General features: G+C 37.9%; 1 protein-coding gene across 1 annotated transcript in view; it reads left to right on the forward strand.

The window, feature by feature from the left end:
* The window catches only part of CTDP1 (CTD phosphatase subunit 1), a 117,699-nt gene that overhangs the window by 57,448 nt on the left and 35,393 nt on the right, over window positions 1–24,858 (forward strand). The window contains exon 12 of the mRNA XM_054814847.1: window positions 22,048–22,238. Within this exon, the coding sequence (XP_054670822.1) occupies window positions 22,048–22,238 (191 nt within the window). The remainder of the gene's footprint in view (window positions 1–22,047; window positions 22,239–24,858) is intronic.

Genomic DNA, 24,858 nt, shown 5'->3' on the forward strand with positions numbered 1-24,858 from the left:
CTATTCGTATAAATTGTAGCCTTTTTTGAAATGAAAAGAATGAGCCTGTGTGTACATTTGCTGTTGTCAGTGACTCTTATCCAGGCACCTCAGTCCTTGGAAGTTATGAGGTCTGCTTTACAGTTATTAGACCGCTTCCACTCAAACTGAACTTTTAAAAAACTTTTTTGAGGTAACTGTTGGTGAAAGTATACATATGGAGAGGTATCAAAGGCAAATGCGCTACTCTTCATCAAAAACTTACGAGACAGTAAGAGCCTGTACGAAAATAATTTACCAGAACATCTTGTGGCATAAGCAGACCTGAGGACGCTCACACTGGGTAGCCAAGGTCTGCTGTGGGCCTCAGTGCTTTGCGTTGCTGTTTCCTCACCTACAGCCCCCGTCACCTTCCTTCGCATGCTGGCTCCCATGTCCCTCCGGCCCTGCGCTCTGGCTGGCTTCTCCCGCACAGAAGAGTGGATAGTCTGGAAGCTGGAGAAACTCCAATTATCCAACCCCGTCAGCCATTTGTTTTCAGTGTGGTGTGCTTATTTCCAAATGGCTTAACCCAGCAAGACTAAACGTGCCATGTGCTTTCACTCTGAGATTAGTTTTCCTGAGAGAAACAGTGAGGCTGTGGTGCTGGGAATCAGGGTGCTGGCTTATCTTCATGGAGCACTTGCTGTGGTGTGGTGGCTGGCCGAGGCACCAAGAAATGTTACTTTTTGTAATGAACGTAGCCTAAAGTTGTTGTAAAACAAGGAAAGTATTTTTACTGCTTTCCCCTCTTTGATTTTGACATTCATCTGTCTCTAATGTTGTTAAATAACACAGAAGTAATTGAACATTAAAATATTGTAATGTTAAAGCAATTACTTCACCTATATCTCATCTGATTAGTAGAGAAAAATGAGTAAAGTTCTCCAGTGCTATTTTTAATAGTTTGGCAATGAGAATCAGCAGTGTAGAATTAAGAGATCAGTTTAGTGAGATGGAGAGAGGAAAGACAAAGGAAGCTGGATATCAATCCTTTGTTTCTGCTTTTCTTTGTTTTGCTTTGAAGAAATCATTTCCAACTGAAAAATGGAAACAATTCTAAAAAGTAGCAATGCATTTCTATTTGTTTTTAATTACAGAAGAGAGAAACATATTTTAAAAAAAATAAATTGGTCTTGGTCATGTTTAAGTTATAGGTAAATCATCCTGACCAGAAACATTGACACTCTGGTATTCAGCTAATTGAAAGAACACTAAAAGAAATGCAGCGTAGATAAGGCTAGTGAAGTTGGAATGCATTATCAACATGTGAAACATTTTCCCTTTTTTAGTCTGCAGAACATTAGTTTATGCACTAATTTCATAGACCTGGTTATCTGCTAGTTTTTATTTATTAAGAGGGCATCTTGGTCCAAGCTTGCCCTACCAGCTTTTTTAGGTGTTTGTAGGGGGGGGGATTTAATGTAATATCACATTTTACAAGGAGACAACTGATTACCAAAATAGGAGAAGGATTTTTATCTGAAGTAGGCAATCAATTTTGGATGGCTTCTGTTTTTCTACGCAGATTGCTTAGAAAACATGATTTAAACACGGTTTCTGGTATACTTGGACATCTTATTTTCATTTTAGAGTTATTTTTATGAATTTATATGCAATGAGGGAATATGGGAAACATATTGGAACCTTTTGGCATTCAGATGGCACACTATAAATATCTGCATTTCATAGATAAAAATGGAAACTACCTATATATGTAAGGTTTAGTTTGATGGCACTCACAATGAATTGTTAATTAAAAGGTGATATTATTGTATAGTAACTTGTGCAAAATGAACATGATCAGTTAAATTCTTGGGTGATCAGGCTATTGTTAGAAGAAAATAAAAGAAAATGTGTGATTGAGACTAATTCACTTTTCTTATACCCAGACATTTTAATGGGTAGTTTAATCACAAGATAAGTACAATTGTTTGTGCTACAATAGATATTATTAATGTATTGCACCAAATGGACATAAACTAAAGAAGCAGTCCTACTTACTTCAGAGCTGACCTCTTTTTGAAGGACCTGATAATAGTAATAAGATTGACTGCTGAAATTTGCCTGGATTTCCCTCTTTATTCTATTGACAGTCAAAGATTGATTTCATTTACTTGTCAACAAAGATGCTTCTGCCATCTCACATATTCTTCATACCTTTCTGATGCAATCAACAGTTGATTCAGATCCTCTGCCATTCTTCCAAAGGTGTTTTCAAAAATGTTTTGTTGTAAGTAATCTTGGGGTTTTTAGAGGATTTTTCTCATAATTTATTGAGAAAAGTAGCTTCTTCTTACATGTTACTATCATTCTGCTAAGCACAGAGTAAAAATTATTATGCAAATAAGATTAAATCTAAGGTCTGTGTGTTTGTTTCTGCAGATATGAACAACTTCTTTGGCTTTTAAAATATGCCTGGCTATACAGCAAATGCATTATTCTAATGTTACTCCATATGAAATGGAAAATAGATTTATGAAGCTTCCACCTCTAGACTGTATGTACAAGATGTTAAAAAGTGAAGGCTGGCTATTCTATAGGGAAGAAGGCTTTTCCATACATTCTGTTTGTTTTTTCTGCCAACGCTGATAGTACATTATGTATCTGCAGTCTTATCTGCTGGGCCTGAGTAAAGAGAAGCTGTGAGCCTTTCAACTGTTTGCTTGCTCTCTGGAAAAGGTGCAAAACTTCTTTAAATAGAGTTCAATAACCTCATTTTAACATATGTGTCTACCTCCATATTCTAAATCAGATGCAGCTAGGCTGTCAACACTAATTGGCCACAGTGAAGAATGAGTTGTCTGAGCCATGTTAAACAATTTGCAAGCTGATCCCTAACATAATTCTGAGCAGCTGCATATAGGACCTGATTGAGCCTCATCACAAGTCTAACATGTTTTTCCATTTAAATTTGAGCTGTTATTCTCTGTGAGTGATATTTAAAAGTGTCTGCTCAAGTTCTGGTCTAAGTCTGAACTGTTTCTTCATAACTTTATTTGTTTCATCAAGATGCCCTGGTACTTGTATTTCAATGTAACAATAGATATGGCTATGCAATATAGCATAATATATGTTAAGTGCTACAGAGAATCTTTACAGACACTTGCATAATGCTTGTCTGCTATAATTATTTACAGGTTTAATTTGTGTTTAGATTTCTGGGGTTAAAAAAGTGCAAGTCCATTTTGGTGACATAAAAGCCAGGTTATTTATAAATGCTGCATTTTGACAGTTTGTACCATTGCCCTTTAATCAGCTGTTCTTGAACAGTTATCATAAGGTGACATTTTTAAATTGAAATTATGCATAATTGCAATTGCTGACTTCTAAGAAATATTCGAGATAAAATATCTTTGCTTTGGTAGTCTTCATTCTTGTCAGACACCAGCTTCATAGAGCACCGAATATAACCACTCAGCTCTGCCTCTGTGTGATAGTCCTGCAGCTGCAAGTGTTTTAGCTCCTGTGTCAGCATCACCAAGAATATTTCCATTCCATGTACAGCTTTAACAGGCAATGTGGAAAACTGCAGAACTAGAGCCCCCTACTGATGTAAAAAATGCCCTGCTGCAATGCAGTCACAAAATGAATAATTACCTGAATGGCCATAACTTTTTCATGTCTACTGTAGTGGTATTAATTTTAGGTTTTGAGCGAATGTCTTTGTTATTCTATATTTTTATGAGTTTTATATATGAGCTTGCATTTTCTCTTTGCGAGGGGTCATAGTCAGCTGTAGACAATATTCCCTTTCGCTCCTCATAGCAAATATCATGATACCGCTTTCTCTGGGATGAGCACAGACAGCTGCCTCTCTCAGATATTTTAGTGCTCCAACATCAAACTTGCTTCATCACAGAGGTATTGAGGACTGGATATAGCTGGCATATCATGACACAGAGATCATATCAGAACCTGCATAGTATTCACTACCTTAATATTGAGCTTGTAGTAGAAACTGACCACTCTTGAGCTGCTGGGCTTATCTTTCACTGTATTTTGGATTGGTTTTGTTTGTTTGTTTGGGTTTTTTTTTTTTTTTGCTTAACTTATTCCTTGCCTAATTCTGGCTACTGAGTGGGCTAGCTATGCAGGACACTTGTACATACAGAGTGCTCATATTTCTTCACTATTTCACTTAAAAGCTGCATGTTTGATTGTACAGTCTGTTTGTAGTCCCATTCAGCAGAAACCATTTCAAAACTGACCTGTCTTCACTGTTGTCTTTAAGTTTCTAATAAAGCCAATTCAGAAATAGTTTTCCCCAATGCTCATTATTTGAGATGGTTTTGTTAGCTTGAGCACATTGATAAATGTCTCCTGGCTTTTGTGATAATGAGACCAAGCTAATCAGGCTTGCTGAAGAGGGAAGTTTATCGACAACCAAACAATGCTCCATGAAGCCAGCTGACGTCTGGCAATGCTAATGCTAAATTTTCGTTAAAATTAGTAAGTTGTGCCAGATCCAAGCTGTCTCTCTCTATAGCTAGCTTGGATCAGGGTGGATTTACTAGTTTGTTCATAGTATGTGTGAATAAATCTACACTGAACACAGCATATCTGTGTTTATATAGCAGTGGTTTTGAGCTAGTAAGCCCTACTGTGTCCCAGTTGCTCTACACAGCAGTAGTTTAAGTTCCTTTGCAGCTATGATATCCACCAGTGCAGGTTTTGTCCAGGTAAAAAAAAGGCAGATTTTTGCCTGTCTTTTGTTCTCACCTTATTATTTTCAGTTTCACTTAGTAGACTCTGACTTCTGTACAGCTTTATATGATGCTGAACAAGAAGTTCAGGAGTTCAACCTTTGAAATGGAAAACCCCTTATTTTTCTCTGAAATATGTATGTAACAATGAATATTTATTCAGTTTCTGTAAGTGAAAGATATGCTTTCAGTTAACCTTGGAATGGTAGGACCTAGCACTGTGCTAACAGAGTTGTTAAAACATCTAGTAACAAGGATTCATTGTGAGAAAGCTTTGAAACACTTGAGATGCAAAAAAATATGGGGTTTGTCTGCATATTGTGTATACCTGTGTGTTGGGTTTGCGTGGCAAGGTTTTGGTAGTGGGGGGGCTACAGGGGTGGCTTCTGTGAGAAGCTGCTAGAAGCTCCCCCTGTGTCTGATAGAGCCAATGCCAGCCGGCTCCAAGATGGGCCCGCCGCTGGCCAAGGCCAAGCCAATCAGCGCCTCTGTGATAATATATTTAAGAAGGGAAAAAAACAGTTAGAGAGAGCTTTTGCAGCCGGAGAGAGGAGTGAGAAGATGTAAGAAACTCTGCAGACACCAAGGTCAGTGCAGATGGAGGGGGAGGAGGTGCTCCAGGCGCCGGAGCAGAGATCCCCCTGCAGCCTGTGGTGAAGACCATGTTGAAGCAGGCTGTCCCCCTGCAGCCCATGGAGGAAGGATGAGGGGGTGCAGAGATTCCACCTGCAGCCTGTGCAGGACTCCACACCCAGAGCAGGTGGAGGCACCTGAAGGAGGCTGTGGCCCATGGGAAGCCCACGCTGGACCAAGTTCCTGGCAGGACCGGTGGACCTGTGGAGAGAGGAGCCCATGCCAGGGCAGGTTTGCTGGCAGGACTTGTGACCCCGTGGGGGACCCCACGCTGGAGCAGTTTGCTCCTGAAGGTCTGCACCCCGTGGAAGAGACCACGTTGGAGAAGTTCGTGAAGGACTGTCTCCCGTGAGAGGGACTCCATGCTGGAGCAGGGGAACGATGAGAGGAGTCCTCCCCCTGAGGATGAAGAAGCAGCAGAAACAACATGTGATGAACTGACCGTAACCCCCATTCCCTGTCCCCCTGTGCCGCTGAGGGGGGCAGAGGTTGAAGCTGGGAGTGAAGTTGAGCCTGGGAAGATGGGAGGGGTGGGGGGAGGTGTTTGAAGATTTGATTTTATTTCTCATTCCTCTACTCTGTTTTGCTTAGTAATAAATTAGATGAATTTCCTCTCTCAAGTTCAGCCTGTGACGATAATTGGTGAGTGATTTCTCCCTGTCCTTATCTTGACCCATAAGCTTTTCATTATACCTTTTTTCTCCCCTGTCTAGTGAATGAGCGGAGTGAGAGAGCGGCTCTGGTGGGCACCTGGCCTCCAGCCAGGGTCAACCCACCACAAACTGAAACTGTTTATGCTTGTATATATCTTCTTTTCAGGGTGAGGATCATTTGGGTTCTCATATCTATTGGAGTAAAGTCCATAGTTGTGACTGTTATTCTACACAGACAATGTTTTCTGATCATGACACTGTTCAGTAACAGACTGCATTTTTGGTTGCAGTGTTTTAGAAGTTTGGTGTTTGTCTCTCAGCTGAAGGACATTAGAGCCTTAAATGTAATCTAAATAATCTGTAAATCAGATTGAAGTGATTGGAAATTAGTTTAAATCAAACTCCCTTCCACTCCTGGATTTCTTATTTTAATGGAAAAACCAAATTGGGTAAGCCCTAAATGGTTCTCAGAAGTTTTCAAGGATCATGTGCTGTGTACTTGCAGGTTGGCTACAGCATTAACTAATGCCTTTGGGAATGACTTCAAAGAGACTGTGTAGATAAGATCCTGGTACTTTTTTTCAGAAAAGCTGAGATTTTCTGTTTAGAAGTGCAGGCTGCAAAAAACTGTACAACTTTTTAGGGGGGGGGGGGTGGACGGAGAAGTATTATTTTAAACCTCTTCCACCAGTTCAGCAGATGTTGCTAGATAAAATAGAGAACTGTCCCATTCTCTTTTTAAAACCAGTTGGACAGACAACAAGCTGGATTGATGGAGGAAACCTGCCCAAACCTGTTCAAAGCTGCCTCTGTGTGTCAAAAACATGATATCAGCTGAGCCACAGTGGGAGTGAGTTTTAGCAGCTGATTACATTTCATCCTAGTCTTTGTTATCTAGGAATCCATTGCTTGTTAGGTTTGGGCAATTGATATGGTATCCTCTACAAAATGCTCATGAAGGTAAACACTGTAATAGACGTGTTCAGCGTCTATGGAGTTCTTCATTTTTGTTTTGTGTTTTTAAGTGGCATTTTATGAGAGCAGATGCTGTTGAGAGGGCACTTGAATATATTTTGATAATCAAAAAGTTGTTGTAAAATGAAGCTTATGTCCAAAGAAAACTTGCTCTGAGGGATTGACTGGAAGCAATGCAAGTAAACTATTTTTTTTATGCCAAGTGATTTGTACCTAAATTTCTATTCTATTTTTATAACATAAATAATATAAAACCAGATTAGAAGCTCAGAAATTGTACAGTCCCTTGATACTAACATACTGATACCATGCTGCCCTCAGTACTTCGTTAGCATCTTGCTACAGATGACTCCTTTTGGCAGTGAAATGTGTCAGGAAAGCTCACTCAGAGCCTAGGCACTGTGTCCTCTCAAATTGCCACGTGTCACTTTTAATAAGATTTCTAACTTATAAACACCTTTTGCAAGCATTCTTTCATTAGAAAATTAATTTATGTTACTAAAAAAAATCTTGATTACTAGGCTGTTTGTGCATGTCTCTTGTTAAATATCTAGGAATAAGAAGAAAGTTATGACTTCTGGCAAAGCTGTGCCTCAGTTAATAGACTGACAGTTCTTAGGACAAACTTGCAAAATTGTAAAACAAAGCTGCTTCTTGCTGTATATCAGCAAAATATACTTCCTTTAAAGGAGAAAGGATGGCTTTGAGAACAAAAAGTATCATTATGCTGTCCTGTTTTAAAACAAAGGTGAGCAGTACCACCATAAACCATTATGACTTTTTAATGTATTGCTATAAAGGTTTACAAGGTGGGAGCTACATTGATACATGTTTGCAGCAAGCTGAAATCCTTGAAGTGTCCACCTGTGTTACCTTTTTTTGTTTAACAGATATGGATACTTCTAGTGTTTACGAGGCCTTTTTGTTGGCTAGGAAAAGAGTACATTGATGTTAGCCTTTGTTCATTTTGCATATCTGAAAGTTAATTTCTATTGATTAAAGATCATTGAAGGTCTATTTGTATGAGAATTTTCTCTTCGCTCTTTTTCCTTTGCTCTATGAGTTATGTATGTATTCTATTTGTATAGCATCAACAGACTTTCTAGGTTTTCCAGTCTCTGAATATTTAGTGCTTATGTCTACAAAAAGAGTGTTACAGAATTTGAGTACAACAGATGATTATCTGTGGATTCACTCACTACCTCCTTCCTTTAAGTTGAAGGTTTGCCTAAGGTGAAATCAGGATGCTTAGTAAAGTGTAGCACTGAAACTTGAGCATGCAGCTTGCATTTCTGTTCCGTTGCAGGCTTTTGGGGTTTGTTTTTTAAGATTTGCAGGTATGGAAAAACTTGAAAGATTGCTCAGTGACACAAATTTTACTATCCATAAGATAATACACTGATAGTAGCTGTAATAGTAGCAGATGGTTCAGTTTATCAGCTTCTGAAATTCTATATTGGCCATGAAAGACCATATAACTATACTTTTTAACATAACTTTTCCAAGTCATGGGTCTACTTCCCATTGCAGACTTCCACCATTTAGGTTGTGGCTACCCATTAGAGATGCTTATCCAAAGTCTATTCCCAGTGTCAGTGTTCCTGCTGTCAGTACTGATATGGCATGGGTGTTTCATAGAATCATAGAATGGTTTGGGTTGGAAGGGACCTCAAAGATCATCTAGTTCCGACCCCCCCTGCTGTGGACAGGGACACCCTCCACTAGACCACGTTGCCCAAAGCCCCATCCAACCTGGCCTTGAACACTTCCAGGGAGGGGGCCTCCACAACCTCTCTGGGCAACCTGTTCCAGTGCCTCACCACTCTAACAGGAAAGAATTTCTTTCTAACATCTAATCTAAATCGACCCTCCTTCAGCTTAAACCCATTACCCCTTGTCCTGTCACTACACTCCCTGATAAACAGTCCCTCACCATCTTTCCTGTAGGCCCCCTTCAGGTACTGGAAAGCCACAATTAGATCTCCCCGGAGCCTTCTTTTCTCCAGGTTGAACAACCCCAACTCTCTCAGCCTGTCCTCATAGGAGAGGTGCTCCATCCCTCCCATCAGCTTCATGGCCCTCCTTTGGACTCGCTCCAACAGCTCCATGTCTCTCCTGTACTGGGGCCCCCAGAGCTGGACACAGTACTCCAGGTGGGGTCTCACAAGAGCAGAGTAGAGGGGCAGGATCACCTCTCTCGACCTGCTGGTCACGTTTGTGTAGACATAAAATGAAGTGGGCCGGGGAACTGGTGTAGCTAAGCAATAAACCAGCTTAAAAAGGTAGTCAAAGGTAATTAAGCTGTTACTATCCCTGAGATGTTGTTTATCTAGCTTTGAGATAGTTTTGTTACATGTAGTCCAATCTAGCAGCAGGATGCTGAAAGTAGCAGTCCTCCTTCCTTCTTGCTGCTGCTCATCTTGCTAGACAAGGAAGCCCTGTATTTAAATTTAAACCTACCACCTATTTGTTGACGGTGTACTCACTTATGTTTCTGTGTGATGCTTGGTAGTGTTATGCAGGGGAGGAAAAAAAATTTTCGATAAGTCTAAATTCCTCTTCCCTTTTGATGCTCAGTTTTTGTCCTGTAATTTCAATGTTCTTATTCTGGTGCTCAGTAAAAGCAAATTAGAAGTTTTGAATTTGTGAAAATAAAGCCAAACTCCAGCATGCTACTCTCCTCTAAATCTTTTTTAAATTCATAGTCTTGATATTTTTTTCAGTTGTCATTAAAGTATTAGCTCTTCAGAGATCAGAAATGAATGGTTTTTAAGTTTAATGGTTGATTGTCCTAATAGAAGAAGCTCTGCAGTATTAAACTCCTGCTTAGAGCCCCCCAAGATCCAAAGTAGTGCTGTTCGTTAAAAGATATACATTACAAACACATGGCAACTCATTTAATGATGGTGATGAGAGTTCAGTAGCTGCCAACAACTGCGTAAGTTTAGAGAAGACCAATGCAGACCCTTCCCAAAGGTGCGCAGCGACTGAAGGGACAGGAGGGAACAGGCACAAATTGCAACATGGGTTACTTTGTATAGAAGGAAAAATCTTTTCATCTGGAGGGTGATCGAACTTTGGAACAGATTTCCCAGAGTGATCGTGGGTCTCTGTCAAAACTCCCTGGACAAAGCCCTAAGTAACCTGATACAACTGGACCGGCTACAAGCAGGGAGCGGGACCAGTGACCTTCAGAGATCCCTTGTAAATTATTCTGTGATTCTAAGTATTTACAGACTAACAAACTTTCAGATGTCCCATAAGGTGTTTCTTTGAAACAGGTGGGGTAGGTAAAATAGAAAAAGCAATATTAATAGTCTCCTTAATGGAAATGCTGAACACTCAAATGGTTTCAGTTTCCTTCAAGCTTGCAAGTATTGAGCATGTTTACTAGTCAAAAGTGTATGATTTTAGTAGGGAAACCAATACAGAAGAATATGCAGTTCGTGACTGAGTATATAAATGTATAGCCTTTTTTCCGACCAGCTTTGGTTTCACCAGCTGTTTCAGCAGAACACATTTTTAATTTAAATTTAGTGATCCAAGTCATGAAAATCAATCTCTAAATGAATTATATGTTAAATAAATCTCATAAAAGCTTTTTTTTAAGGTTTGGTAATATTCCTTAAACTGTTTACAGCAATTTTTTTCTAATCTGTCAAAGTAGATATAATAGCACTGCCAGACTTGATATTTTAACCTGAAACATGCCTTCATTAAACAGGATAGTACAAAGACAGTTTTCAATGTATGGAGATTTAAACAGAGAAAAAATACTTTTTTTTTTAAAAATGATGAACAAGACTAGGTTTTGTTACATTTCTGATTTTACTGATTCACCACCTGCTCAGATGAGCCGGTGGTAATTGTGATAGAGAACAGTAAAATCTGCATTTGAAGTGCTTGAGACAAAAAGGTGTTGAAGCACATGCATAAATGCATTATGTGACTTTAAAAATCAAGTCAGAAATTTGAAAGGAAAAAATGTTCTAATGCCAAAGAAAGAAAATAGATAGAATGTGAAAGGCAAGTTCTTCTGAGGTTACTTGGAAGAAATGGGACTGAGTTATATCACACGTTCTCCTTTAAATTTCATGTACTGGGGGACAACTTAACCTATTTCGGACAGTTTATCCTTCCAGTGACATCTTTGTAGAAGAAAATATTTTGTTTCAAAGTGACTTAAATTAAGCCCAAACTTCTTAATACAGACTTTGTGTCTTAGGAAATTATGTCATAATATCACCTCTTAAAGCATGTTAAAAAAACTTGCTAGCTTTTTTGAAGACATGAGTGGTAATGGCTTGCTTCTCAGGTAACTGTTCCTAAACTTTCAGATGATAAGAAGAATGTACATAAGTTATTCAATTCATTGAGACAAAAAAAAAATCAAAAAGTTTTCATATACAGAGAGTAAAAAAAAAAATCAAAGATAAGCTAAAAATTATTAGATTAGCTACCATATTTGGAAAAAAAATTACTGATGTCAAACTAAATGGATTCTTTTCTGTCCAGTAAGAAATGGCCTCATGCTGCAGCCCATGGCTGCTTATAGCTATGGAAGTTAGAAGAAATTCATATTTTTAGCTCATTTCAGCCAACTTTAATAATGGACTCAGAAGCATTGGGAAGAGGTACCAAGAAGTGCAGAACTCCAGGCCCCAAATGGTGGTTTTGTTCTATTTAAGGTCTTGCAGCTGAGCTATGCAAGTGCTGCAGAGCAATCAAAGTAATCATCAGTGAGGTTTCAACTGATGGCTCCCAGCGTGTGTCCTGTGATCACCCAGCTAAGCTTGGCAGGAAGGAAAGGGTCTTACTTGACTCTATCTTAACACATCTGCATTTGTTTAACGCTCTTTAGCTGTTAATGACTGGCTAAAGTAATACTAGGCAAATCATGAAAATGGTATTGCAAAACTAAGCTATACAGTGTAGCAGAGCAGGACAACATTACTTAAGTGAAGGAGGAGGAGGCGGCAGCGTTCCCCTGGTGTGAGCAGAGGATTGCTTCGCTGCAAAGAACCTCAGTACAGACCTTTTCCTACTACTGGCTTTTTGTCTTACCTAAAGCCAGAACTTTTTGTAAGTAATGGTCAGTAACAGATTAAAAACACATTCTTTCTTTGAAGGGTAGCTGTAGATCCTCCTCTTACTCACTGGTCTTTAACTCATGTTGTTGGAGCCTTTTCTGGAATTTTGGCATGGATATTTTCAGCAGTCTAAATTGAAGAATCATTGCATTTAGCAGCCAGGGAGCTCTTATTTCTGTTAGGGGATCACTGCTTTAGAAATGCAGCAACCAAAGCAACGAAGGGCCTCTGGTAGGCTCAGGCTATCCTTCCTCTCTCTCCCAATCATAAGCTAATGCACAGTCAAGGCAGACTTGAAATGCTGTTCTTGTTTTTTCAGTGATTCTCATCAAGTCTGTCCTGCTGGATAGGTAAACAGCTATATTCTGGCCATAGGTATTGTCGTAATCTTGATTATATTCTCAGATTTCACCATTTAAAAAAAATACAATTATTTTTTTTACAGATCTGTAGGCCTATTACTATTTAACAGAATTTTGGCAGAGGATTTCTTTTGAAAACAGAATAAAGGAAAGGAAGATTAGAGGTATGGATGACTTTTTAATTGGATAGAGCTGTAGCTTCCAGGCTGCAGCTATGTCACTGACTCAGGCAGACTTTGGAGGAGTTATTGTGTTATCTCCCTTGAGATATTTTCTCTTTAGAGACTTTGAATTAAAAAAATTGTGAATTTTACAATTAGTAACTTTTAGTCCATGCAAGTTTATTTTATATTTTGGAAATTGGTAGTTAGGAATGAGCTTTTTTCTCTTGCCAACATCATGAAGTGTTACTGATTTAATTGATGAAAGCAATTTTCATTATGCTGATAATAATGTTTAGAGGGATGGCCTAGAATCCTTAAGTCAGTGTTTGAGGCACCCTAATTACCAAGGAAAGACTTGACCTCGTGTTTCTTTTAGCAGTTTCAAGTATTTGTCCTAAAGATCTCAAGAATGATTGTGAAGTTTCTATTCGAATCTAGGCATTGCTTTCCAGATGGGAAATTCAAAGATATTCAGAACTTCTAAATGGCATTCTTTGAAGGATTAACAGCCTCACTCGATCATAAGCAAGGATACAGGAGTGTTGTATTTTAATAACAATATCAGTATGTAATCTTCAAGTGACATTTTATTTAATTTCTAGTCTAAGTATTAACTGCAGTAGTAAAACCCAAATGTAGTGAATTGTACAGTTGTAGTCACAGTTCGCTTACCTTTGCCTTTGTGAAAGTTAAGTGGTCAAATTAATACAGGTGACCTGTTTGGTTCGTTTGGTTTTCTTCCCTGCACTATTTGCCTTTTAGGAGCATGCTATATTGCCCGGGGCCACAATTAAAATGTGTGCAGGCTTTATAGCCAGTGCTGTGCAGCAGCGTTGTGAACTACTGCTGGGGTTGCCGTTGCCACTGTTTGCTCCCCAGCAGCCTCCCACTGCAGCCTCCAGGGATTGCCAGTAGGAGCTCCTGAAGTAACTTCTAGATGGTATTTTTAAATTGCTGGGTTTCAAGTTTGAGCATAGTAGCTGTGCACAGTGTAGAGCCAAGGGTTAACGCTTTTTTTTTTTTCTTCTCACATAATGGCTTTTCATCCTAAAACTGGTAGGTCTTTACCAGAGGCTGCTAATACTTCTATGCCCAATTCAATAGATGAGTAGATGAGCAGAATCCAAGACACAAGAGCCAGGAAGCACGTTACAGGTTTGGTTTTGCTCTCATTGCAAAGGCCTGACTTCTAATATAACACAGAAATCTCTTCACTGCCTAAACCAAAAAAAAAGCTATCCTTGGATAATGCCCCTTCACAGAGCAAAAAATAATCACCTCCCACTCAAAAATAGACCATAAGATATTTAGAAAAGCAAAGTATATTTTAAATAATAATTTTTGAGAATGAAGATTTCTTATTCTGGGACTTCTGCTGCTGAGGAACAAACCAGTAATGTCTTTATTTCATTAATAGTGTTGTATGAAAAAAACACAGTTAAATGTTTTAATGATTCCTTAATTGCTAATGAAGAAACTACTGCTTTTTTTTGGGGGGGGGGTGGCTGGGGGGTGTCCTTTTTGCTGAAAGGTAGAGAGAAACAGAAGAGTGTGTTTATGAATATAAGAACAAAGAACCAGAATAATTGAATACAGTAGGAAAAAAATTGTGAAGAAAAGTAAGTTCCCTTATTTTGAAGCAATTTGGATGTTCTGAAAGTTTGTCATAAAACCATTTTTAAACCATTAAAAACAGATTCTACTTTGAATTTTTCGCAGTGTGAATAACAGTGGTTCTAATCGTTTTGATAAATTCACTTGACTGCAAGTATTTTTTTCTCTTCCTGTAAAAGGTTTGTTTGCTTTTGGAATTTCAGTGGAACTCTTAAGTACAACTACGTTTTCTTTACACTTCAGTGTTGATACTGCTTTTTTGCTATTTGGCTTCACTAGAAATTAAAAAGATTTTATAGTTATATTGCTGAACTCAGCCCCTTTTATCAAGGATACAATGTAACAGTCAGTGGCCCTTTAAAGTGTATGTAAAAACTAGATTAATGCTGTATTGGGTAGAAGACAACATTCAAATAGGCAGTCATCATAGAAACCTTAAAGTTGCTTAACCAACACCTGATTTTGCTTAAGTTTTACATATGGGTAAAATCTGTATTACGCTGTTTAGCATAGAACCAAGCAGGATTTGAAGTTAGATGGCTGCCTGCAAAAGTGCAATGACCCCATACTTGACTTTCTGCCTTGTGCTCACGAAAGTGCTTTATCAGTCCCATCACAGCCTCTCACTCTTCTTTGCAAAAGTGCTTTTTCGTGTGTGTCAAGGGGTTAAACTTTCCAAGTCCGTTGAACAAATCTCATTTGTCCTTTGCTGCTCTTGATAAACCTTTCCTCGCTTTACCAAATGCCTAGTGTATGACTTGGGGAGCTTGAGGAAAGAGAGGACAAGTGTTTGTGAATGTGCTATAATAATAATTCGTCAGGCAGTTGTATGCCATGTCAGTGTCAGCAACTAGGCAGCCTTGCTTGAACCTTTTGAAGAACATAACTTGTTTTAAAGAGAGTTCTCATTCTTACCTACTTAGACTGTGGTACTTTGCCAGTGAAATATTCTCTGTGACCCATATTGCTGTGGGACAGCATATGGTGGCTTTGTGTGTTCAGAAGCATTGCTTCCAAATTGCGTATACCTTTTGGCTGGCATCAAATCTTCCAGGGCTGCAGCACTGTGGTAGAGCGCTGTTGGGTGGACTCTTGTAAGTTGGCCTATGTGAAAATAACTACACCTTCTTTAGAGTTATTGGTACTGTATTAATTCCTGCTAACCACTTAATAATGTGGAGTTAGTAAACTTTTTACAATATTATTTCCATTTATTTTACCACTGACAAGGCAGTTTTGTTTTCATACCTCTGTACTGGAAGGTTAAGAAAGTTCAGTGTGCAACTCCAGGAAGATGGAGCCACCACTCTCTCTGATTTGATTTGCCATCTAATACCATCATTTATTGTTAATGTCACAGGCTCAGAAGTGCTTTTTTAATTTGTAATTTTTAATGTCACTTTCCAATCTACTCTTTGTTTGGCTTCTCATTTTACTGCTGTGTTAACGTTCCTGAAATAGTCTGCTGATTCCTCTAATACCTCATGTAAAATATATGTAAAAACTCTGCTGATCTACTAAAAAGCAGTAGTTTGGGACAAAGCAGAAGGGAATGTTGGAGGTGAAGGCAGGGGGTAAAGATCATTGGATCAAATGGAGAATTATGGGAGCTCATAAAAGCAAGCTCTCTGTCCACTAGGGAAACTTTTCGTATTCCACAAACAGCATGCCCACCAGCTCTGCTGGAGAAAGAATGAATTACATGGAAGAGCATCTTTTGGCAGTATTGCTTATGCACTGCAAAGCAATTAGGATGTTAGCAGCGCTTGGAAGGTGCCTGTGTTTCAGGGACAGCTTTCTAATGCAGATGTGGCTTAAGATACTTTAGACGTAATTGAGGATAGAATTAAAAAACACTTTCATGTTCTCTGCCTGTTTATACACATTTACTTCATAATTTTTAAAATACGTGCAGTATATTTACAGCCTTGAGCAGTTTGTCCTGTAGTTTAGAAGTAACCTGTAAGACGAAAACACTAGCTTTTTACTTTTTTAATAACAAATAATAAATCTTCATATATAAGTCATGCAAATGTGTGGGAGGTCAGTCCCAAAATATGTTTTGGTAAAAAGAGAAAATGTGAAGCAAAACCAGCCCCAAACACTGAACTGTTCTGGTTCTTAGGAATGGGATTTCACGATGTCAGCGATGTATTTAAGTACATTCAAAAAAGTTCAAGACTACCAGCCAATTACTTTTCAGGTAATCTTGCACATATGGTTTGAGATATGTATTAAAAGGAATTGGTACTGATCATGTTTACGATGTAGGTCCTGACCAGAAACACTGAGAGTCAGACTTATTCAGCTAATTGAAAGAACACTAATGAAATGGAGTGCAGATACAGCTAGTGAAATTTGGATTGGCACGTGAAACAGCTGTTTGCCTTTTTTTTTACTCTGGTATTTGTTTGCAGAGCATCATTTTCCCTCTAATTGGATAGAGTTGGCGGTCTGCTAGCTTTTAGGTTTAATAACTACTAAGAAGGCATCATGGCAGCATTTTTGTAAAGTCTTTGTAAAGACTATGTTGAGGTAATGCCATGTTTTACATGGGGATAACTGCAGTTACTGGTGTACTTGGACATCTTATTTTCATTTTAGAGTTATTTTTATGAATTTATATGCCATGGAGGGAATATAAGGTACATACTGAAACCTTTTGGCACGTTCAGATGGCAGATTATATTAGTATCTGTAAGTTCTTCCTAAGATGCAATGTATTCAACACAATCTCAAATACGTGCTTAGGAGACACAGACTTTCTGCTGAAATGCAGTTGGCTTTTATCTGTGCTTACAGTACCAGTTCAATTGTTTCCGTTACTAACAATGAACAGTCATTTTTGTGGCAGTAGAAACAAACCTGAAGAACTCTTTGTAAATACTTGGGGTTTTCTGTTTTTCCCTTAACGTTCGCAATCAGTTGGAGCAAAAGTATAACTACTCTTTTGGGAAAGACTGGAGCGGGGGGGGGGGGCGGGCAGGAAATGTGTGTATATAAAACTGGAGCACAAAATGAACAGCTGTCCATCAAACCTACTCTTTTTTGTAGATTTTTCTGTAAGTCCAGTAAAGTATTGATTCAGAGCATTCTACAGCTTTTAGGAGAGAGAATTTAGGTAGTTTCACGTGTTGTCCTGTTGCTGTCTAAGGTAGTTTCTCAGTTCTATTAAAACTTGAATTTTTAAGTACTTGCTAGTTTAAAAACAAGAATTAAATTTTATTCACAGCTCCTTTTTTTAGTACGTAGTTTACATTACTGCATACGTAATTGCTTCTTCCAAAAAATGTAAAGCGACATGATAGGTCTCTGTCATATCCATAATGGTGTCCCAAAACATTTCCTGTAAATTATCTTTCGAACAAATTGAGGTTGCTCATGACAGTTTCTTTTTTGGTGTTTTTTCAGAGTCTTGATTCATTTTGAATGTGTAAACTCAACTTCTGGAGTAAGAACATTTTCCAGCTGACCTGATTTGTTAATACTACAGAAGGTTTTAGCTTTCTTTTTTAACTAAGCTTTAGGTACTTTACAGCTCGTAATCAGAGAATATGAGACTGAAAATCTCATTGCTCTTTAGTCTCTATATCTTGTCTGCATGAGTGTATTTCTCCTAAATGAGAAATGAAACAGCTTTGTCAGCTGAGGACTTCTGGCTTTTATAATCAAGTATTTAAAAGAATTGTCAGACTTTTCATTCTCTTGCTAAATGTAACAATTTGTTATCTTCAAGGGATGAGTCATTTTTCTTTTTCAATGTTAATCATTCTTGCTGCATTATGTGTCTCCAACTATTTTAAAGATAGCTGCTATGGTAGTGTTTAAGCAGTAAACATCCCCTCACTGTATCTTATTGGTAAGATAACATCCCCTCACTGTATCTTATCAGTAAGATTTGGTATTAGATGGAACTTTCTTCTGAATTATGTGTTCTGTTTGTATTAACCATATAAAATCTAATGTTATAAGCAGAAGTTGTAGTTGGTACATTAGTATCTGTCTTGATCTGAACCAGATTGAAAGTTTCCTCTGTTCTTTATTCTTTATTTATTTAAAGTTAGTGATGTGTCTAGATAGATAGTTGCTGCTTAAATATCAATATGGGGGGGTTACCCATTGATTTGTTCAAGTGAAGGGCTTAAATCTCACTGCCTCAATGAAAACATAGTTTGTTTTCCATTTCTTTTGAGAACTCTGGAAGATGAAGATGGTAATCTCTTTACTTTTCAGCACAATTTGCAATTTAGTCAATAGTTAGGCAGGAATTCATATTTTGGAAGCCTTTTCAGTTAAAGTGGTTTGTAAGGACCAGCCCACATTAATTGTTTTGATATGCAATGGTTTTCAAAATTTGCTATATTTCTAGGATTTATATGTGCGTTTTAAGTGCCCTTCCACAGAAATGGGGCATGTATGCATACAACTAACTTAGTAATACTGATATTAAATGGCATTCCAGCCTTCAAAAGAATAATGTCATCTTTGTGCGGAATGAAAGAAAAAAGACATGGCAATAACTAGACTGCTAGTCTGTCAAAACTGTTCACACAAAGTAGATTTTAAGACTATAAAAGTTCATTTAGTGAAGACACATCTGTAACACTGAATGTCTATCAACCTAACTTTGTCCTTTGAAAACCTCAACATATTTTGTAGTGACAACGTAGTTTTAATCATATAACTTTCTAGAAAAGCATTGCTTTTGAATGAAGGAATGTAATTTTAAATGTAAAACTTTCTGGAAAGGCGTTCTTGGAGCGGTAGATCTGTGCTGCCATTTGACTGTCAATTGCTGGCCATGTTGGCTACAGTGAGTATCTTCTAACAAAGTGATAAGAGGCATGGTGTTCCTGCCATCCTATCCCAAACTCTAATACTTGAACGCTTGAGATTTTCTGTGCATTCTGTACACACCAAAAAAATCCCTACCCTGTGTATTTTCCGCACTTTTACCAAGTTCATTGTTGCCTTGTCTCTAGCCATATTTTCAGTTCTCCCTGACCCTGGATTGCATTCCATGATTCTCGTTTTTCACACATATGACAACTTCTGGTCACAGGAAAAGCATTTTTTGGACTAATGTAATTTGATTTGACACAGTAATTCTACAGTAATTCTATCTAAAACTGTCATCCGTGTTTAGATACACTAAGCTGGTATGTGGTTCCTTTTTTTATTATAGTTCTCTACAGCTTTCACAGTGAAACAGCTGGGCATTAGACAGGAATGTTTCAGGTAGTGAAAATGTACCAAGACAAGGGCCAGTGGAAAAACAGCTTAAATTGTAGATCTAAGAAGCTTGCAAGTTACTTCTCATTTTGTATAGAAGTCATTCCATCCAAGGATAGTATAGCCTGGATTTTTGAATCTAGTTTTAAAGCTTGAGTTGTAGAACTCTGAAACAATTACATATTTATAGAAATTGTTTTTCACAAGTATACTTTGTAACAAAATGTTCTTACTTTCCCTTGCGCTGGCAAGTCTCATAAAAATTATGATTTTTGCATGTTTTGAACTACTTATTACCTTTTTCATCATTGTTATTCCTTCTACATAATTTCCCTTTTGCAGCAATATAGACTGCATAAATCTCATAAAGTGTAAAGTGGCACAAGATAAGGAAGAAAAATGATTTGCTGTTGCCCTCAAACAGGAATAGCTGAGTGAGACTTGTAGAAATATAACAAATCCCCCAAATCCATCTGTTTAGCAGAGGACTGAAGACAAATGCCACATACTCCACCTTTCTGAAATCAACAGGAATGTGATGAGTCACCTGTGTGCCCTGTGGAGCACCTTCATCATCTTGGGTCATACACCTTTTCTTTCTCTGTTAGGACATCAGAAAAAGAAATGGAATAGGTCTTTGACTGTTACTAAACTTCTGTATTTTCTATTTCCTCTCCTTCCTTGCTTGCAAGCTCTGCCTTGAGTTTCCCTTCTCTGAAAAAGGTATTTCATTTACCTCTATCATATTTCCAGTAGAGTACTGACAAGGTGTAGACCTTTTGCATTTAGGCTGATAAACAGAGGGCAGCTTTGACTTTCCTTCCATGCATATCAAGGTAAACAAAGAAATTAGAGGTGCATTTATGAAGGACCAGATATAAGTGACTTTCTTACAGCTTTTGTCTAGCTTTTGGGATTATCAGTGTAAAAGCAGTGGATAAGCAGTGTAAAACCTTTTGCTTCATGTTCATATACAGAGATTTTCTTCTTGATAAAGCAGGTGCGGCATTAGTGGTAACACAGTAGTTGTGAAGCATATTTTAACTTATACTGAGATTAGCTGCTTTTAGGAAAAATTCTTAAATATCAGTAGAGAAGTAGTTGCATATAGCTTCTTTCAATGTCCTCTGCCATTCACAAAAATAAAGAGACTGAGAGATCTTCACCTCTGCTTTCATCTCTTTCTGAAGGTTGAATGCTGACTCAAAGAGAATATAACCTTTTGAAGCTCAGTAGGGTAGCTTATGAGTATGATTTGCTTTTAATGATGGCTTCAGCAGTTCCAGACCTGTCAGAGCAAATTAGCATGTTCTTAGAGGAGTATCAAATCCCATGCTAACTTTTCAGAAGCAAAGGCCAAACAATTATTTAATGAAATATGTGAATGTTTTGATAAATTTGCCTTTATTAATTAGCATAAGCAGATGATCTAGTTAAAATGGGGTTCTGTATGTTCCATTCCATTCAAACTGTATTATTTAGGAATATGCTTCTTTAAAGTTATGTTTCTGTCAAGGAATACCTGTAAATATAACAATACTTATTAGCTAGAGATTTTAATATGCCTTGCCCAAGTGATTCTATATGTTATAATAGTATAAAATACGTATCATATAAAGTATATTTTGTTATATGTTACAAAAGTATAAAACCCCTATCACTTCAATTTCATAAGACAGCACTTTTTTCATAATACAGATTCTTGTTTACAGCTGTTCATGTTGCTATAATAAAGTGCAAACACCTTCAAATGTGACTATATCACATATGTGAGTATATGTATATCCATCTATCATGGTTTAACCCCAGCCAGCACCTAAGTGCTACACAGCTGCTTACTCGCTTACCCCGTGGCAGGATGGAGGAGAGAATTGGAAGAGTAAAAGTGAGAAAACTCATGAGCTGAGATAAAGACAGTTTAACAGAGAAAGCAAAAGACACACATGTAAGTAAAGCATTCACCACTTTCCATGGGCAGGCAGGTGTTCAGCCATCTCCAGGAAAGCAGGGCTTCATCACTCATAACAGTGACTTGAGAAGACAAACGCCATCGCTCTGAACGTGTGTCATCTCCACCCCCTTCCTTCCTCTTCCTCCAGCTCCTTATATGCTGAGCGTGACGCCATATGGTATGGAATGTCACTTGGGGTCAGCTGTCCCGGCTGTGTCCCTTCCCAACTTCTTATGCACCCCCAGCCTCCTCGCTGGTGAGGTGGTGTGAGAAGCAGCAAAGGCCTTGGCTCTGTGTAAGCACTGCTCAGCAGTAACAAAAACATCCCTGTGTTACCAACACTGTTTTCAGATCAAATCCAAACCGTAGCCCCATACTAGCTACTATGAAGAAAATTAACTGTCCCAGACAAAACTAGCATACTCTTAAGTTAAATATAGACTAAGTATATTTAATTTGAATAGAATGTTGCTAAGCTGTTATAGAAACTGCGTTGAAGACCACTTGGGTTTAATTTGAATTTTCAAGGAGAAGGTCAAGGAAAGTTGAAGTATACTCTTAATGAGTATTTAAAAGCAATCCAATAATTATGAAAGATTGATATAGAATAGTCTGTTAGAGGATACACTGACTCTTCACTCTTTGGCAGGTGGATGACATCCTAGGAGAAGGCAGTGATGAAAGTGATAGTGAAAAAAAAAAAACAGAAGAAGAAGGTGAAAAACCTCAGACTAGTGCAACAGAGACTCTAGGAATGAAAATGGATCAGAGACCTGGATCATCATCATCGTCGTCATCATCATCGTCAAGTGAAAGAGGCTTAACAGACAGTGTACCCAGGTATGAGTTGTTCAGATGTAAAAAAAAGCATTAAAGATGTTTCATTGTGATTGTGCACTATTCATCATGCTTTTTTGACAATGCAATCTTTATGTTGTTGTTATTGTTAACCTCTGTAGGTAAATTTTTTTTTCTGTAATTCTCTGAAATTGTCATGCTTACCTTTACAATGTTTTGGGATTGATTTAAGGAAATAGTCATAGTAAATGTCTGTTGAGAACCAGGATATTGCCCATTTTGAAAGAACTGAAGACCACTGAACTGCACTTATTTTAAAGAGCCTGAGTCAGGTATAGGATAATGTCCTCTGCAATGTTACTCTTAGTAAAATAAAGCATGGTCTTGGAAAACTATGGGGTTTTCATCATGAATTTTTGAGATACTTTTATATGGGACGTTCATAAAAATGAGGTTGTTGAGATGGTTTTCTGCTTAGAAAGAAATTTAAACTTGCTAGTCTCTTCTGCAAAAATTATTTTAGTGTGACAGCATTGGCTGTTGAATGATGACTGTCAACCAAATTTGCTAGTAAAGTAGAACTTGATAAAATAAGTGCTTATTTTAAATATGTTTAAGTAATGGTTCTAAATCTGAAGCTCCTTAATAGTTTTTAAGCCTATCAATATACAGAGAACAATATAAGATGAAGATTATAGCAGTTTTAATTTAGAATTGCTGGGATCATCATCCTGTACCACAAAATGCTAAAAGTGCAAACATGATTCAGATGTGCATTGTAGTTTCTTTCTGCTCTCATAACAGGACTCTGTTCTCAGTCATAAGAATTTAAGCTCTAATAGTTTTTCCTTAATGGAGGATAATACAAGTAGTAGGACTTAAGCAACTTATTTACATTATTTTAACTTTTGTGAGCTTTGTTCTAGTGCACAAAGAATGTATGAAAGAAATTGCAAAAACCACCACAGAATGTGATATATAAATATTCATGAGGAGATTTTGATTGGGGTATCAAGGTTGCTGTGTGCCAGGGGTTTATTGGAGAAAGAGTTACATGGGAAGCTTGCATAGACCTTTTAGTTTATTGCGGGTATTTCTAATCATTGAGCATCTTCAGAAAAATGTCAGTCTGAAAGGCATAAGAGTTTAATCTGTCTCAAATAGCTAGAAGAAAATTCTCTCTTAAATGAAGGTTGGAAGAAGAAAGGCAAGCCAGTGATGCATATTTTTAGAATACCATTGGAAGCAGCAAGACATGGTGGTGGCATGTCACTGTTAATTCATCCTAATACTGTCATGTTTTGTTGTGTAGAAAATGCACCAAATTCTGAAAAACAAAAGGCAAAAAGAATTGTATTAAGGAACATTGCTTAGGTTTATTGCTGAATACTGTTCCCCATATATGGTGTACAAAGAGCAAGTACATTTGTAATTAACTTTTGCTCTATATAGGAAAGTTCGTAAGTAAGCTTGGCAGTACTTCTGCACTCAAAAGCCCTGTAGAGGTAGTAGTGTTGTTGCTAGAATAAAGTCTTTGAGCAGCTTCTTAAGTAACTTTTCTATTTTTGACCTTTCTACTCCTAAGAGTTTTCCTGTCAGTTTGTTAAATTGTATCCAGGATTGAACGTGAATGGAGTGCTGGAAAACATACCCCGAAGTGCTGGTTCAGATACTGACCCAGTGTCTGCTAGGCAGGAAATTCTGCTTGATAGAAAGGAGCCTCTGCCCATCATCCTAATTCCATTTTAAATTGGTGTTTTCGTGGTCAGTCAGTGTTGTATATGCTAAAGAGATGCCCTACCAGAGGGGTAGTATAGGAACAGTCGTTAAATGTCTAGGAGCTTAGTCCACTCCAACACAAATACTAGCTACAGTTTCTTGGGGCCACATTTCTAAAAGCTAAGTGCTATACTTCCCAACAAGATCTGAAGTTTCTGTTCTTAAAATTGGTGTGTTAATGAGGAGTTAATAATGAGGCTGAAATTGTATTTAATAACTTCCAATTATTTCTCCTCTGTCATATAGCCTGTAGTTACAAGTTATTTGTTACCACAAACACCGTCACCTCTTGCCACGTTAAGAAAACAGAGGCTTTGTATTCTAAAGGCCAGTCCCAACTATTCATTATGTAAATCCATACTGGACCAGCTGTTTAAATTATTATTTTGTAACTCATGATCACCCTGATAGCCAGTTATTAGTGTTCCTGGAAAACAAAAGATGGAGAAAGGCAGTCCAAATACAATCCAGTACTCTCCTGTTCTGGCTTACCTCATTCCTAGCAGAGATGAGGCCTGCAGAGACTCTACAGGTTTCTGATCAGCAATGCTCCCTTGCTTCGTTACACCTTCCCAGTAGTTATTGACACTGGAACCATAGCACTTACAGGATAGAAATCTAGCACTTCTTTTGAACGTTAGTCTTCAGTCTTGAAATTTACAGAATACCCTGATCACTTCTTTGATTGGTGCCACTTCTAAAATTCTCACGGATGGAGAAAAAAAATAATCTTGGAGAAATCCGATAGCTACTAGGGGAGGGGAAATGCAGCATCTTTCCTACATCCATTTACTTTTATGACTTTAGGTAGGTACCATGCAGTTAGATTGCAATTTGATATCCTAGAGTTGTTTTAAAACCCTAGCTTCCTATGCAACTTAAT

The sequence above is a fragment of the Grus americana genome, chromosome 2 (genome assembly GCF_028858705.1).
Source record: "Grus americana isolate bGruAme1 chromosome 2, bGruAme1.mat, whole genome shotgun sequence".
Classification (NCBI taxonomy): Eukaryota; Metazoa; Chordata; class Aves; order Gruiformes; family Gruidae; genus Grus; species Grus americana.